General features: G+C 31.2%; 1 protein-coding gene across 5 annotated transcripts in view; it reads left to right on the forward strand.

The window, feature by feature from the left end:
• Positions 1–3,846, forward strand: part of Sls (sallimus) — a 94,665-nt gene extending 90,819 nt beyond the window's left edge. For all 5 annotated transcript variants that reach the window (XM_074244853.1, XM_074244859.1, XM_074244855.1 and 2 more), the window contains 5 exons: positions 7–1,443; positions 1,771–1,875; positions 1,966–2,163; positions 2,292–2,597; positions 2,710–3,846. In XM_074244853.1, coding sequence (XP_074100954.1) covers positions 7–1,443; positions 1,771–1,875; positions 1,966–2,163; positions 2,292–2,597; positions 2,710–2,912 — 2,249 coding nt within the window. In that variant the 3' untranslated portion in view covers positions 2,913–3,846. The remainder of the gene's footprint in view (positions 1–6; positions 1,444–1,770; positions 1,876–1,965; positions 2,164–2,291; positions 2,598–2,709) is intronic.
• The last annotated feature ends 15,084 nt before the right edge of the window (positions 3,847–18,930 follow it).

Below are 18,930 nucleotides of genomic sequence, written 5' to 3' on the forward strand. Positions count from 1 at the left end.
TTATAGAATTACCACCTGAGATAATAACAAAGATGAAGGACGTCAGAATAGCACGAGGTGACAAAGCCAAGTTCAACATCGAGCTGACTAAAGGTGACGCTCTGGTCCGTTGGTTCAAGGATGGACAAGAGCTTCAGTTTTCTGAACATGTTAGCCTATCAATTGATGGCAAACGTCAAAAATTGAAGATATACGAGGCAACTTCTGAAGATGCTGGAGTTTACTCTTGCCAAGTTGGAGAACAGACATCCGCAGCGCGACTTGTCGTAGAAGAACCAGAGATTGACTTTATCCGACGACTACCTGACGTAACTCTAGTGCCTCTGGATGAAGACGCGCTCTTCACGATTGAATTGTCTAAACCTGACGTGCCTGTTCAGTGGTTCAAGAAAGGTGTTCCTATCAAGGAGTCTGCCAAGTACACGATAATCGACGAGGGCAGAGTCAAGAAATTGATCGTCAGTGATTGCAGTGTAGATGACGCTGTTGAGTATAGTGCAGTCGTGCTGAATGTCAAAACATCTTCGCGATTGAAGGTAGAAGTTGTCGAAGCTCCACCCAAGATTTCGATAGAGTCACCGAAGAAGTACAGAGTGAAGAAAGGCCATGATGTTGATATGACTGTCAGATTCTCAGCAGCTCCTAAGCCAACTGACGAGTGGACCGTCGATGGCCGCGTCATTGTCAAGTCCAAGAGGATCATCAAGACTTGCGATGAAGAGTCTGCTACCTTGACTATCAAGAAAGTCGAAGAGAAAGATGTGGGTGATTACACACTGAAGTTGGTCAATACTCACGGTGAAGCTAGCACTGAAATAAAGCTTATCATTGGCCGAGAACCAGGTAAGCCTGAAGGACCTTTGGTCGTTAAGAACATCAGGCATGACCGCGTTACTATTCAATGGAAGCCTCCGAAAGATGACGGTGGCTATGACATCACCGAGTACATCATAGAGAAATGTGAAAAGACCAAGAAAACTTGGACGAGAATAACTGAAGTCACGGAAGAAACTTTGACTTATGAAATTGAAAATCTTAACAAGGATATTGAGTACATATTCAGGGTAATTGCAAGAAATGAAGTCGGACCGTCAGAACCCTTGGAATCCGAGCCGGTAACTATGAAATTGACGTTTGACAAACCTGGAGCGCCTCAAGGACCACTTGAAGTTTCGGGGATGACCAAGACGTCGTTTACTATTATGTGGAATCCACCTGAAAGCGATGGAGGCAGTCCTATCATTGAGTACAACGTGGAAATGAAAGAAACTAGTAAGAAGAGCTGGACGAAAGTTGGCACTACCAAAGAAGACATCACTTATATCAGTGTATCGGATTTGAAGACAGACGCGGCTTATGAATTCAGGATAACGGCTACTAATGCTATTGGTACAGGCCCTCCGTACTTGTCAGAGGAACCTATTGTCACAGGAAAACGAATCAGTAAGTATTTTAGTGTAAATGCTTTAAAAATAATAATCAACCGTGAAAAAAATTTTCTGATATGATGAACTGACATAAAAATTGGTTACATCAGACCAGATAATTTTTTTTACAAACATAGATGCTTATTTGCTAACTTATGCTTATGCTTATGCTTAAATACAGTATTAAGCAAATTTACTGAAGAATCGCTTTACGCTCTCCTTGGAATCTTCCCTCCAACTAAAAAAGTTGCTAGTAAATGTAAGTGCTTGTTAACCCATCGCTGATTTTGAAACTTCTTTAACAATAAGTGAAACACAATATTAATTTATGACCTTCTTTTAGCGCCGCCATCATGTCCGCTCAATTTCCACGTGGAAAACATAACTAGTAAGAGTGTAACTCTAAATTGGTCACCACCTGCAAGCACAGGAGGCTCCGAACTAACTGGTACGTTGGATTAAATAATTAAAATATAAAAATGAAGTATCTAATAAGCCTAAAATTGGTTGTTAAAACATGTATGCTTTTATTTTGCAGGATATGTGATTGAGAAAAGGCCGCTTATTGGCAAAGGATCCAAATGGATAAAAGTAGTAACACTAGACGCAACAACACATTCTTACTGCGTCGAAAATCTCAAGGAAAGTGAGTTCTTGTTCAGAATATTCGCTGAAAACAGTATAGGGCTCAGTACGCCGACCATTTCTGAGCCTGTTACACTGAAGACTCATGCAAGTAAGTGGATAAAATTTATATATTACTCTTGTTTGGAAGTTCAAAAAATCTTGGACAATTTTGATTCAGCTGATTTTAAAAAATGGGTTTTTAAATTATTAATTAATCTAATGATTCAAATTTTTCAGACGTTCCATCACCACCAACAGCACCACTAGAAATCAGACAGATCGCTGCAAACACTGTAGTGATAGAATGGGGACGGCCTGAGTCTGACGGCGGTTCGCCATTAGAAGCTTACAAAATTGCAATAAGAGATACAAAGAAGACAATGTGGATAGAAGTCGGCCGCGTTAATGCAGATATTCAAAAGCTCAACGTACGTGATCTCCAAGAAGGCCATGAATACCTTATGAGAATTTATGCGAGAAATGAAGTAGGATTCAGTGAACCACTTGAGTCTGATGAACCCGTTAAAATAGTTCCTGCATCTGGTAATTTTCTGACCTCATTTTTATTACTTGTAAAAATTAATTCCATGATCAAAAAAAAGTTTCCAAAGTAAGAAATTATGAATAGAATTTTAATTATGACTATTTTTGACAGATTTAGCGGTAATAGAACCAATCGCCGAAGCAACAGAGCGAGGGGAAACAGCATCCGTGAGTTACAGCACAGAAAACACAAGTTCTTGGCTCCGAGATCACAATATGGATGCGGATATAAGTTCTTATGCGCGCGCACGTCTTCTGAGAAAGGACGAATACTTTTTCCGAATATGGCACTACGCCAAGAAGCTTTTTAAATAAGCATTTCTAGAATTCTATCTTAGATCAATTGTTTTTTTCTTTTTTATGGTCAGCTAAAAAGATTTAGCAAGCTGATGTGGAAGGTAAAGTAGAATGCGAATTGATCAGCTTTCGATGATTGATTATCAAATATTATTTAATTTTTGGTTAAAGTTACCGTGTATATAAGTTATTATGATAAATTATAAATTTATAAAAGGACGAGTGTAAAATCTAGTCAAACAGTTTAAATAATCGTTAATGCGTAATCGCAAACGATGGAAAAATCTTAATCTCTATGAACAATCAACTTTTACGATAAGATCCTCTTTAATTATTTATTTTAAAAATTACTGCTCATTTATTATCTATCCATTGAAGCTCATTAATCATTTATATTTATAATTAATAATTAATTATCACATTTTTGGTGGCTTGTCCATAGCCAAGAGATTTTGAAAAATGTTTTATTTATGACATTATTCGATGTGTCATTATTAAAATTATTTCTTTATTATAAATAATATAAAATCTTATTATATATGTAAAAGTAATATAAATATTCCTGTTTGATGCATGAAAGATGAAAACGTCAACGTCGTGATCTTTCAATATCTGAGTGGATAGGATTAATTTTAAGTATTTATTGTTAATGTATTTAATTATTGTATGTGTAATTATTATTAATTATTATTGTTACTATTAATGTAAACTATTATTGTACAACGGCAATAAGTCAAATGACATTTATAAGTGCAATGTAATTCAATTAATTAAGAGTTATAAATACTGAAAATAATAAAAAAGACGATCGGTTTTTATGCCACGTGATGTTGGTACCCCGAGACGTAAATATAGGTGCGAAATTCCATCATTGCATTCACCAACGTTATGTCGCATGATCCGAGTCTTTTTTATTAGAGTTATGAATAATAAACGACTGTAAATTATGGTATGAATATTTCTTTTTTTAGTCCTTATTTATCACTCCTCTTCAAGATTTTCGAGATTGATTAATCAAAAGTCTAAACTTGTGAAAAAATTTTATGATATAGGTTTATATGTAAAAAAAATTTTTATTGGGAATTACTAGCTCCCGAAAGTCACTATGTGACTGTCAAAAATGATATATTATGATAAAAAAAACTTTTGGCTTGATAAAATGATTTTTCGATATTTTTAATTATAATATTTGTAATTTAGATCATTTTCAAATTAATTCTAAAATTAACATTGCTTAATGAAAATAAGAATAAAATGTTGTTAAAAAATGGAAAAAATTAAAAATGCGCAAATTCAAGTTTAGTCGATCATTTTATATTAACAGCCGATCTTTACGATTGCAGCTTTATGTTTCTCTCAAAAAAGAAGAATTTTGAAAAAAAAACACTTTGCTGCGTAATAAATTTATTTATTGATTTATTTTATAGCATAGCGTTTTTTTTTAAATTTTCATTTGTTTACAAGAAAAATAAATTAATAGCTTCATTATCATGTGTGCAACAAAAATAGTACCGTTTGTCGCAGTGAGTGCGACGCGAGAAAAAGAACGGATCGGCTATTAAAGCAATCCTCTTCACAAAACTTTTTTTATTTTTTTATTTATAAAAATAATTATAATTTTAATTTTCATCGCTAATTTAAAACTCGAATCTCAAATTTTGATATGATACTAAAGCATTCTTAAATTAAAAGATGGACAGTTACTAAATTAGTTTAACTAATGTTGGCACTCCAGCTTTTCTTCTGGAGCAAATATAAAGATTCCACTGACCGACGGTCGGTCTAGTACTAACATTCATATTTTTTTTTTTTCAACATCGACTGATGAGAAGAATATTGTAATAGATCTTCTGTTGATAAAAAAGTTATTAACGTTTAAATTTTTCAATTTGTAGAGAGAAATATTAGTCATTGATCTTCTCTCAGAAAAAAAATTTGAAACTGCCGTAATAATATTTATTTTAGGATGAAAATCATTCTTTTAAATTCAGTACAAACAGTGAGTAGAAAATAGAAATAAATATAATTTCTAACCAGGTTGTACTGTAGATGATTACCTACTCTTTAATAATGTTGATTTTAAAACAACTAAGTTAAGAAATTACCGAATATTTGTTTCCTGAAAAGTGTAAATTAATAAAAAATAGGTAGCTTTATCTAAGCTAATTGATATATAATTAAAAATTGAATAATAACCACAATAAATTATAAAAAAAGTACAATTTCTAAGATTTCTGTGTTACAGGTAATGAACAATCAATAATTATCATCTTCAGACTCATAACTAGCTCTACAGAAAATCATTAATTAGAAATACTTAGTAACAAATTATTGTTAATATATTTCTATGTTATTGTGTTAATTGAAACAATTATAACATGGAATTCTGTATTTTAGTAAAAGTAAATTAATTGTGTGAAAATATTTCATAGTTTAGCCTTTTAATCGAATGTGTACTGATAAATATTTTTTGTTAGAACAAAAAAATATTAATTACAAGTTTAAAATAAATCCTTAAACTTAATAAAATAATAAACTGATTGTAAATAAATTAATTTATCAAAATAAATAAATTTTTCTATCAGCCTGAAAATAAGAGTAAAAATTGCTTTTTACTTTAGACTGTTATTTTTTCTATAAAGCAATTTTGTACTCTAGACAAAATACTAGGATGAATCACTAGACATTTCGCTTCTAGCCAGTTCAGTTATAGCAATTTTGTAGGTTCTCTTTGTCTTCAGGCAAAACAGAATTTTAAAACTCACAAAAAATCTTTAATAATACTTAATCCTTTCGAATGTTTCTAAAAATTTTATTTTTCAAAATTTTAGTCTCAAACAACTGCCACATTGCAAAATTTTTTCATTGCAAAAATCAAAAAAATCTATTGAAGCAATATAAAATATAACTTCCCAATAATTAATCCCGCCTTTTTCACATCGTTATTTACGAAAGAAAAAAAAACAAAATTAATACTCTATATTAGTATTGATAATCAGTTACACGAAGTCCACACTTTCTTCGTGCACGATCCCAGTAATGGTTTCACCTGTATTTCATTCTGCCTCATGCAATACGTTTTTAACGTACTATCTTCATGTTCTCATTCTATATCTTCTTTTCATTTTTCTTCATTATAATACTATTATTATTATTATTATTATTATTATTATTATTATTATTATTATTATTATTATTATTATTATTATTATTATTATTATTATTATTATCATTTTATTATTATAATGTATAATAAATAACACATATTATACATTACACACCCTAACTGTGCAAAGGAGCACGCGATTCTCCCACATATTTTAATTTAATTCAGCATTTTTACAACTAATTACATTCTGACTTTTCTAGATCACTGGCAACAATGACATTTAAAAATGTTTTACGTTACTACCGATACTTCTATTAAAATAAATTTAATCACCATCAATTCCGAGTGAAATAAAGTCACTAAAAAATATTCCGAAGACATAAAAGACGAAACCTCGTAGGTAATTTTGATTTTCATTAACTTGACATACCAGCTTGTTAGAGTGTAATTTATCGGTATAGAGGTTGCTATTTTAAAATAAATAAAATAAGTGTTGACGATCGCTACCACAGCTTGAGAAGAGGAGATATTTACGAAAAATTAGTATGCCTATTTACAACAAGAATATTACGATCGATAAAACTAACAGATAAAATAGCAAGCATCGTTTAACTACTGTACCGTACGTTTTATAAATTAAAATTGGAAATTACAAAACAAGAAACATGGTTTCAGCCAGACTTTACTATACGGTTTAAGTAACATCACTCGCTTATCTACATCACAATCATCAATTAAATCTCATCTAATTAATATTTCCTCTTAATTTGTAACTGGTTGGATTCTTATGCTATTTTTAAAATAATACCTGATTCTGGTGACTATTTTTTTATTTTATACTTACGCAGTCAGCAGTGAAGAATTTAAAGTTAAAACTAACACAATTTATATCATTTCAACGCAAATTTAATTTTTTTTATTTGAGGCAATAAATAAATATCTATTCTTTAAAAATTTTTTTAAACTTTAAATTTCTATAACTAAGTGTATGATATACACACTGTTAAAATTTTTAATTGATTGACCACTTCTTAATATAAGATACTTGCTATTGAATTTTTAACTTCCCGCTGTTTTCTGTACAGACAATTTAGATTGTTTCATATTGAAAAAAATTTTATGAATTTGATTCTAATTATAATAACACTAATATAATCATCTAAAGGAATTTGGAAGTTCATGACCTCACAATTTTTTAGAAACTATCAATACACAAGTAAGCTAGATAAAAATTACCATATGGTAATTATCCATGCGAGTAAAATCGGAAAAAAATTAGAGATAGTTCGTGAAAAAAGCAACGTTAGCTAGCGAATAATACTATTCGCTCCGAAAGCAACAGGACTGGCGTCAAAGGTGAAAATTTTTAGAACTTTACCGACTGTATTATACATAACGATACTACCATTCTAATACGTCGTATTCTACAAAATTTGACGTATTGATTTTTTTTTGAAAAATAAGATCACAACAATATTATACAAGTGATATTAAAAATTTAAAGATCTAATAATTTACAAATATTTTCATCCATCCAATTCCATTTAAAAAATGTTAAAAATAAATCGTTTTTACACAATTTAACTTAATCATTTAGAAATTTGATTATTTTTTCATTTTTCTTCGGATCTAATACACAAAATTCAGCAATTGACTACTCAAAGTGTTTAAGATCCTACGCTGGTGGTTACAGTGCTAATTTTTAATTACATGAGAATGTAAAACAATAAAATATGTTCAAGAAATGATCGGTCAAGCTTAAAGAGTAAAAATAAATTTTTTTTTCTATTAATTAAGGTTTGATTCTATTTTTATTATTTATATGTAAACAATAGGGTGGGTCAAAAAAATCGAATAATTTATTTTTGATTTTATACTCTGAAAAATAGGTTCGTAGACACCTAAAAAGAATTCTCTCCAAGTATAAGCTCTTAATTATAACGGGAAGGTCCTCCGCTTTGCGGGTTTCTATTTTTTTCGAATAATCAGATAAAAAAATTTATATCTCGCTTCCAACTGCTTGGAAAAATATTCCATGGCATAGATTTTGTGAGAAATTGAATGCTTTACAAAAAAGGTCTCTTATGACTTTTTCAAAAACTCAACCGATTAAAAGATATTCATAGTTGAAGTTTGGCTATTTTAAGGAAAATATTCGTTTTTATTATGAATTTTATAAGTCGATGAAAAAAATTATTTCGGATTGCGGAACTCATGATTTTGTAGGAAATTTACTGCTCTACAAAAATGGTCTCTTATGATTTTTGATTAAGTGAAGCCGTTACGAGATATTCATCGTCAAACATTAACGAATATCAATATTTCCAGTTTTTGATCAATAATTCGATAAATTTTAATTTAAACTATGAGTTTCAGGAAAATTTACATAAATTTGAGTTTCGATCGATAAAGAAATGTTATAATAAGTTAGATAAAGAATTATTGGAATTATCATTGATTTTCCTTGGAGAAATGCCTCAAGAAAAGATTTCTTTCAAACGTCCTGGTGCTGTTCATCATGCTAGATGGATGGCTAAGGCCATTTATAGTTTGAAAATGTATCTATTCAGAGATGAATTCAAACTCTCTCAGAAAGAATTGCATGGTCTTCGTCATTTCTGTATTTTTATAGTCACATTGTATTTAAAAGCTTGGTTTTCATCAACTTCTGCAACAACTGCTGCTTATCATGACTTGCAGTTTATGAAAAATTTATTGGAGTACAAACATATCAATCCTTTGATTTCTTCAGCTACGTGTGAAAAAATGATTTCGCACTTATGGTATTTGAGCGATGAACTTGCCATTTTATCACTGTTTGACGATGGCGTTCCATTAGAAGTAAAAAAAGTATTGTTGAAGCTGTTAATACTCGTGAAGGTACAGATTCTAAAGCTAAAAGATTTGTAATTGCTAAAAAGATTTGAATTCATTGGCGCAGAGAACTCTGAGTGACTTTGTGTCTAAAAAGTCATTAAATCTTTTCAAAATCTTCGATCTACCGTATGACTTTCTTGATGTCGATGTTGAATTATGGCCTACTAATGAGAGTTATCTCGAAAATAAAGAATACTTTCAACAACTAAAAGTTGTCAATGATTCAGCAGAGCGAGCTGTTGCATTAGTCAGTGAATATAATCAATGCTTGACAAAAAATGAAGAACAATTCCAGTACTTATTGCAAGTTGTCAAAGAACATCAAAAACATTCCCAAATTGTAATAAAAGAAATTATTTATAGTAATAGCGTACTGTTATGTTAAAAATATAGACAATTATATTGCAATTGATAATTCAATAAAAAATTTATCTATAAAAAAGTTAAATACTGGTTGTTTCTCACTTGATTCAATACTTTTCATATTAAATTTGACAAAGAAATATGTCATTCACTTCAAATTAAACTAATCATTGGCTATATGTCGAAAAAATGCTCTAATTTCTTGTTTTAATGCAATCAAACAAGCTCAAGACTGAAAACAATATTAAAAAATTGTTTATAACATTTCTTTATCGATCGAAACTCAAATTTATGTAAATTTTCCTGAAACTCATAGTTTAAATTAAAATTTATCGAATTATTGATCAAAAACTGGAAATATTGATATTCGTTAATGTTTGACGATGAATATCTCGTAACGGCTTCACTTAATCAAAAAATCATAAGAGACCATTTTTGTAGAGCAGTAAATTTCCTACAAAATCATGAGTTCCGCAATCCGAAATAATTTTTTTCATCGACTTATAAAATTCATAATAAAAACGAATATTTTCCTTAAAATAGCCAAACTTCAACTATGAATATCTTTTAATCGGTTGAGTTTTTGAAAAAGTCATAAGAGACCTTTTTTGTAAAGCATTCAATTTCTCACAAAATCTATGCCATGGAATATTTTTCCAAGCAGTTGGAAGCGAGATATAAATTTTTTTATCTGATTATTCGAAAAAAATAGAAACCCGCAAAGCGGAGGACCTTCCCGTTATAATTAAGAGCTTATACTTGGAGAGAATTCTTTTTAGGTGTCTACGAACCTATTTTTCAGAGTATAAAGTCAAAAATAAATTATTCGATTTTTTTGACCCACCCTAGTAAACAATCTTATTGAAAAATTTTTAATTCAATAATTGGTAAAACAAATTGCATATCAAACCTTATTAGACGTAAAATTAACTCTGGAGATATGAAATAAAAAAATTATGTTTAAAATTTTAGCGTATTTTAATTGAATGTCACAAAATAAAAATTAAAAAGTTTTTTAGCATTAGATAACTTCGTTGGTGTAACAGTAAGAGCGTAAAAACCCAAACCCCATCGTGATAAGTCACAAAATATATACAGTATATATGTATATGAAGAAAAATAAAAAATAATCTTATCCCGAGGCGTGGGAATAGCAAATAGCGATAATCGCCGTGAGATTTGATAGCAATTTTAATTCATACACATATTCACACTTTTATAGCTATTTAATATAGCTACTATGAAGCCCAAATAATTATAAATAATAATAATAATAATAAATGAAAGCAAAAATATTACATATACAAAGCCAGAAGACAAACGAGTGTGTCCGATGGTGAACAGCGAATCTGGCAACAAAGAAGAGGAAGAAGAAATAAAAAAAGATAAATTATAAAAGTTGTTTATTCCCGTTGCTGTTGATTTGTGCAAATTGTTGGCTCTGAAAGCCATCTGGCATGCTGCGTATTCCAGGACTTGGGTATTTTTCTTATCTCCCGGGGCGGCTCAGCGAAAGTGGAAATAAAATAATAGACCTAAAGGGTGGTAAAAGAGATCACCACGAGAGGCATTAAGAAGAATATGTATATGTATACGTATATAAATATACAGTGAAAAAGAAAGAGAGAGGAGAAGATTGAGTCGGAGAATAGTAGCCCGGAGCTCCGAAAATCGCGCAAAATGTCTGACATTACGATGTTTTGCGCCCAGGGCGCGTGCCGGTGTGTTAGTTTGTTGATGCGTAAGGCTGGTCTTGGTCCTCTTAATATTATCTTTGCGGTCGTTGTCGTCTTTTCAGCGGATTGAGGACCGTGGATGGAGAGTAGACTGAATAGCTGGGTATTTGTAATTCTAATGGCGCGGGCGAGCCAGTAGAGACTTATTCCCCAAACGGGTCCGGTAATGATCCCTAAGAATTTCGGGCGCTTCGGGCTTTCTCTCTTTTCGTCATAAAAAACAGGGTATCTTCATTTTTTATTTATATTTAATGCCAAAAAATACATTTATACAGCAAATTATCTGCAAGAACCTAAATTTTAGAGGGTACATGAAAAAAAACTACTTGATTTTTTTAAAAATTTCTTTGTAATCTCTTCCATTCAAGAATTTTATCAATTTAACTAGTCACGAATTCTAATTTCAAATAAAATAACCTACATTTCACTTAAAAAAATTTTTTTTAAAAATTAACCCATAAGGTGATGTTAATTTAAGTAAAAATTACTGATTTGTTCGAAAAATATAAAAAATATTCGGATTTCATCAATTATCTTTGTTCACCAGGAATTTGAATTGCGCGCTTCGCGCGCCTTGATTTTTTAGCCAATAAGGAATCGGGGATCATATTTTTACAAGAATTCGATATTTAGTTAATTTCACACTTATTTTTATTTCATCTATTTTAATTTAGAGGACTAAAAAAATTTTTTTAAAAATTTCAGATTTTTTTTTAATGAAGAAACTTTTTCCTGAATCTAGAAAACGAAATTGTTCGAGGATAATGAAATTATTTTTAGTGTGTCAAAAACATTATTTAATTTCTAACAAAATAATCAATTTTCTTGTCCAAAATAATTAATGAAATTTCTTCAAGAGCAATTATTAAATTAATAATGGATTTAATTATCAGTCTGTTGTATTTTTAGCAAGATTTATCTGATGTAAGCAGTGTAATATTTTTTCGATAGGATATCTGTGATTGTAAAACAAGGCTTTAATTTGATCACCTTAACGACGAAATCTTGCGTGTATGTAAGTAAAGATCTTCTGAGTGCATGTTCGATCGGTCTTGACACGACGATTTAATTATCGCGATTTAGCCTCTACTTCGGTCTCTCCTCCCGGTCCTTCTGCTGATGCGGCACTTTCTTGGTCCAACCGACTACTGGCCACTCAATGTAATTAATCGATCGCTTAATTAATTAATCGATTAATGGTACAAGTGGGATCGACAGACGTTGCTCTTATTATAGATCTTATGAACGTGATATTAATGAATTAATGATAATGCACTTTTTAAGTTTCATTGTCAGCTTATTAACTTGTTTCAGTTGTGCTTATACTTTATCAGGTATTTATTAAAGCCTTATACCAATTATATTTTCTGATGATAATTATTATGAGTCAACATATTTTCTGAAAAAAAAATTTTTTTATAGATAATGCGGTCATTTCATATGACAAAAAAAATATCAAAAACCGAAGCTATAAATGTTTTATTATGTCCAAAGTTAAATTAAATAATAACAGAATAATCTGTAAATAACACGTTACACTGAAATAAAATTAAATCTGTCTTACACACTCTTCTCTGTCCCCGATGTAATTCCCAAAGCAATCGGATAGTTAAGGTAAAGATAATCTACCGTGTCGTATCTCCTTTATTCAAATCCAACGGAATCACTGTTGAGTTTGATTACATGCCCATTGCTTGACAAGTTTACACAAGTTAGTTACCGCACTCTTCAATTCGACGTACATCTATTCCATAAATTACAACTTACAGCCCACAAGAATGGTCAACTGGACGCACAGTTTTGGAATTGTTTGCAAACTAATCTACCCATTCAAATTCGGAGAAAATCAACGCGGTTACAACGTCTCATCCAGAAACTCCGCTGGTAAATGAGATTTGTTTGCAATGCTTGAGCTGGGACACTTCAGGTACAGCAAACATATCACTGGTCCATTCACCTTTGGGATTCGGAACGATATCTACGTATCAAGTATATATATATATATATATATATATATATATATATATATATATATATATACGTTCCAAGCCCCTTCGTCATTGTTATACACTTTACTTTTATAGCCCGTGTTTTTTCACCAATAGTCGCATTCTACCGAACGCATGAATTCATTAAAGCTTTAGATAGAATTTTAAATTGCAAATAAATTTTTTCCGCTGGAAATTTTTCTATTCGTCATCTTATACTTTCAAATAAACCGTGTGTGTGTTGAAATATATGATTTAAAAGCACTCAAGATTATTTAATATGAATTCTTGTTTAGCTCTGTTTGTTTTATAACCAGAATAATAATAAATTGATACTTTTCGTCATGCTTTCCAATGGTGACCTCTAGATCTAGATGAACGTTACGTTAGATTTCATCTTTTATTCAGAGTTTATCATGTCACTTGCTACTGATAATGTTCATTGCTTGAATTATTCATTAATAAAAATCTTGAATTTAAAATAAGAGTAGAGTAATCAATAGAAAAATTAATTTTATTGTAAGAATAGCTTGCGGTGCCTTTTAAGATATTTTTAGACACTGATAAAAAAAATGAGTTAAGTCAAGAGAAAAAATCTTGAACCAAAAAAATAATTTTGAAGAAATTGATGATCTTGAATAAAGTATAAATATTTTTGAGTCATGAGAAATTTATTTAAATCAAGAAAATTTTCAGTTTCACTCAAGATCATCAAATTCTTTAACTTGACACTTTTTTTTAGAATGAAATAAATTTATTTTGTGTTATTTTTGAACTACAATGTATTTTTAATAATATTCATGACTATAAATGTCATTTATTAGATCACAACCCAGGTGAATGACAATTTTTCAATGACCATTAGGGTGTTCCAAAATGTAACTTCGATATTGGACCTCTCAAAATTAGAATTTTGGGTTCCTTTTTTAATAGGAGTTGTTTTTGGGCATTTCCTGACATATTTTGAGCGTAAGGGATTTATTTGATTCTTATAGAATTTTTTACAGAAGTTTTGTTTGGATACTTCCCGCCAAGTTTTGAAATTTCAGCGGAAATGCCCAAACAAAGCTTCTGTTAAAAAATTCTCTGAAAATCAAATAAATCTCTTCCGCTCAAAATATGTCAGGAAATGTCCAAACACAACTCCTATTAAAAGCGGAACCTAAAATTCCAATTTTGAGAGGTCTATAATTATAGACTTCGATTATAATCGAAGTTACATTTTGGAACACCCGAATGACCATAACCGAAAATATTAATAATGAATACCTGCAAATGATAAAACAAAAAGAAATTAATATTATAATCCAGCGTATAGATTCAAATCGACTGTGGGATCAAATTTTAATAATTCGAAGGTGAAAAGATAAAAATGATAATTAATTGGTGAATAAATGACATTATTATTGTTTTGATGCGGAGGCTACCTTGATCCTTTCGTCCAGTCGTGCTCGCTGCAGTTCCTCTGGGGGTCTTTAACGTCGCGTTTGCAAATTGGAACATAAAATCACGGTTGTAACGGGCGCCGTTCGTTACTGCCCTGGCCTACACGCCATCAAGCATTTGTCGTGGTACACTCACACACACACACAATACACGTGTACTAAGAGAATCCACCTTCTTATCCTCGTCCTCGTCAGTGTCTTCTTTCTTGTGCTCACTTAAAACTATCAGAGTAATTTCATCCTCTCTCACATCCACACATGGCATAACTTCTATGCAGCATAAATAAGCTCGTTTCAATATTTTAAACCCGTCAGCTCTTGTGGTAACGATAAGCGATAAACGATCGAATTGTTGCAAGCACCAAACAATACCGTAAATTTACTTGCACAAAGTTACGATGTAATTAATGAAAAAGTCGATGATTATAAATATATCGCTGATAAAATAATCAAATGTTTGGTGAGCTGAAATGTGAATGTATCAAATGAAGAGCGAAAACAATCATTATCTAGCATAAATATTATTTTTCTCAATTTTAATGGAAATCTGTAATAAATTCAATTTCTGACAAGATTATGAGCTTGTAAACACTATAACTTTTGAAAAATTAAATATTTCAACTTTATTTTTTCTTTAATCTCTTAATATGATCATTATAGAAAAACCTTTAGAAAATTTCATCTTAATTTTGTTTCGTTAAATCACAATTAATTATTTTTGGCTTACTTTTGCATCAATTTTCTACTTTTTGATCAATTATAGTTTTTTTTCATAATGATAAATTTATTTAACGATTTAATATTTACTTGAAAAAAATTAGACTTGATTCAAAAAAATATTTACAAAACTAACAAGAAAACAATTTAATGTGGTAATATTGATTGAACAATTCTTATGACAAGCTTTTAAGGTAATTGACATTATAATCAACCAGTCAATCATTTATTTTCTGTCAGAATTTAAATTGATGGATAGGTTATGAATAAAGTGGCATTAATATTAAATTCAATATGAAAACTGACGAAATGTATGATTCTGAACTAAATGCACGCAATAATCAGCTAGCAGAAACAGCAGCGGATGACTGAATAAAAAATAAAAAAGAAAATGGCAGAGTATAGAATTTGAAGAGAATTGGAGGATGTTTAACCGGATAACTACGTGAAACAGATTCGATATCTCAGGGCGGTAGTCTGGTAAACAGCGGAGTTCTCTGGTAAATTCTCTTAACAAACGTCCATTAGGGCTGTCTTCGCTCGCGTTGCACTACATGCCGGCTGACGTGTAATCGGGGGCGGCGCGGGCGAGGAATTCTTGTCGCTTATTCCTTCTCTTTTCTTCGTTCTACATCGCTTCTCCGCCATCACGAATGCATTGCCGATGCACAACACACGAGTGCAGGGCGTACAGCTTCTTCCAGAGCAGCTTCTACACAATTATCCCTTTTACTTCGCTCCAGTCCTGCAGAGACCACGTACACGAGGACATGCTTACAGTTGGTAACTCTTTTCCTCGGGCACACAGAACTCCCGCCGGTTTGCTAATTGCAATCACAGTTATCCGATCTAACTTTTTGAAAAAAGATCTACGAATGCCATCAGATCGTTTTTTTCGTTTCATTCCACTTCTTCTCCTGCTTCTGCTTCTTCTTCTTCTTCTTCTTCTTCTTCTTGGCGATTGTCCACTCTGTCGTTCCTGTGATTTTATTCCTAGCTGGTTGGTTATTTATTTAGATATTTTATGTGTATGTATTTGTTCAATTATGCGATCACTGCTGATATGCTTGGATGGATAGTGTATAGGGTGCAGATAAAAATAAACTAAGCGTATGTTGAGTTGAAGATATATACTACCTGCAGAATCTAGAGATGATTTTTTATCGTAATAAATCATATTGAAAAAAAATGATTCAAATTAATAATTTTTATTCTTTAATTATTAATTAAGAAATGACCTTGTATCTTGTGAACTATTGACATTTTTAAAGATATAAGCTCATCCCGATATTACACTCATCGAGACCTTTCATTTGAGCACCCACATCAATTTTTCATATATTTATATATATTTTATATATGTATATATGAAAAATATATCAAAACGCATATGGGTACTCAAATAAAAGCTCTTGACGAGTGTAACATCGGGATAAGCTTATATCTTTGAAAATGTCCATAGTTAAAATAGTACAGTGCAATTTAACAAAATTCATTATTTAATAAAGCAAAATTTTATTTATTTATAGTTCACAAGTCACAGCAGTCACATAGTGACTGCAAGATTGTGTTATTTTATTACTGATTTTGTTTTAATAACATAATAATAAATAGTTTTAGAACAAAAGTAATAATATGCGCATACATCGGCGTAAGAACAACAACATTAAGTATAACTCGTAAGTTGTCTGATAGCAAACTTGCGACATATTTTATTTATATTTATATTTATATAATATATAATGATAATGTAATAGAAGTGAATGTAAGCATAAATATGTATGGATGTTTGCATGTATACCTATGCATATAAAGAACTTTCATTGATGAATGTACTATAGATGGTCTGCGTCTTATGGATGACAGAATCGATAGGTCTAGACGTGGTTTCTCTTGTTGGCCTAATGGGAATTCGCGATGCCTACTAATTGGGTAGATCGTAGCTCGTCGATTTAACATGGAAGCGATACCGTCTCTCACTGAGTACTGGCCAGCAACATAAACAACCAATGTAACTCAGTTTCACGATGCCTTATTTAAAGTGTTTACATACTAAGTGTCCCACATGGATCTGCATATTACATACACCCATGATCCATGGTCCATGGTCCGTAGTACTAACGGCCGAACCGATTCTAACCTCTCCACATATAACATATGATACAACAGTGATCTACATATAGCTACAAAAAAATTTCATGCACTTGCAATCTCTGTAAGTATTCACTTACATATTTAACTTTTGTCTTCACTTCACTTCACGGTTTAGTGCTTCCAACAGTAAAATTATAGTGTAAGACAAAAAGTTTGAGCAAAATGCAAGACAGACCTCCGGGTAAGATTCAGCTGCTCATAACTCACCGGAAAAAAAGTTACCACCTCACAAGATTCTGTGAATAATATGAAGAGAGGGTGTTGTGTGAGTATGTGTCCTGTTTTTTTAATAAATTTTTTGTTTGAGCAACAAGTGTTAAGCCACTAAAAGATAAAACGAGAAGAAGTAAGGGTTGAGTTGACATTATTTTAAAGGCGATAACGCACTTACGATACACATCTAGCATGAGGCATGGCGCCTGACACAAGAATTATGTTCGTTTCATGTATTTATTGCTCTGACTCTTAACGGTCAAGCTCGAGATAAAAATAATAAATGAGATACAGCCGTTCTATTCAATAAAATTATTTTTATTTCGAATATATTGTAAGTTATGGCTTATGGTACCTAATGGAAAGCCAAGTTAAAATTATTGACACAATGATAGGTAACAATCATTGAAAGTGTTTGGTTTTACCGCTAGGTGGCTACGCTTCTCGCTGGCACAAATACCTTGCCAAAGTATATATAAGCTTCAAACTTTTTTCTACTTTAGAGTGAAAGATTGATGACTTATTTGTGAATAATTTCAGCTTCTAATGTCCCAATTATTTTTTTATACTCAAGTTTGGTTTTTTAAATCATGTATTATAAAAAATATTATAATTTTTCTCCGATTAAAATCGTTATTGCTAAAATCAAGAGATTAATTAAAAAAAAAAAGATATCCATAACTTATGGCCTTACCTCATGAAAGTTATCGGGTATTATTTTACTGAATAAATAATAGGACCATTGATAAATATTGATTAGCTTCAATAAATCAATAAATAAAGGGATTAATATGAAGTTACGAGAACTAATCGTCCTTGCGGGCACGGCGAACGGCCTCGAAAGACCTTTCTATCTTTATCTCTCTCATTCTCTCGTTTTCTTCTCGAGTTTCCGGGCAGCACGTTGCGATGTGTGCCAGACACTCTCGCACGCCTAGGAATTCCTGACCCTGCCCACTGCAGTGACTACTTATTCTACAACTACCTACAACCGAGTGCTGCTAAGTCGCTGTTGTTGTTGTTGTTGTTGTTGTCCTATATGAGATGAAGTACTGAGTATTAATGCCTAGAAATGCATACAAGGCATAACAATCGCGGTTTTATCACCGCTATGGGCACGGCTTTATATGTTACCCGCCACCTGATGGCATCTCTTTGTATTGTTATTGTTTATTCACTGGCTGGTAATTATAAATTTTATTTATTGTCACTTTATGTCATACAACTGAGAATAATTATTCAAATTTATAAACATTGTCATGTCAACACTTTTAGTTTTTTATCAATAAAGGTCAAAAAGACCGCGAGTGCTTTTAAAGTACTGTTGTACATGAATTATTAAGTGACATGAAATGTTTTTTTTTTATTCTAAAAAAATTCTATTATTATGATTTGACAATGGTTTATTTATCAATTCAATTTATTGGGATGAGT

Source organism: Cotesia typhae, unplaced genomic scaffold (genome assembly GCF_013202065.1).
Source record: "Cotesia typhae breed Kobodo isofemale line unplaced genomic scaffold, CoteBio_Ctyphae contig_44, whole genome shotgun sequence".
Taxonomy (NCBI): Eukaryota; Metazoa; Arthropoda; class Insecta; order Hymenoptera; family Braconidae; genus Cotesia; species Cotesia typhae.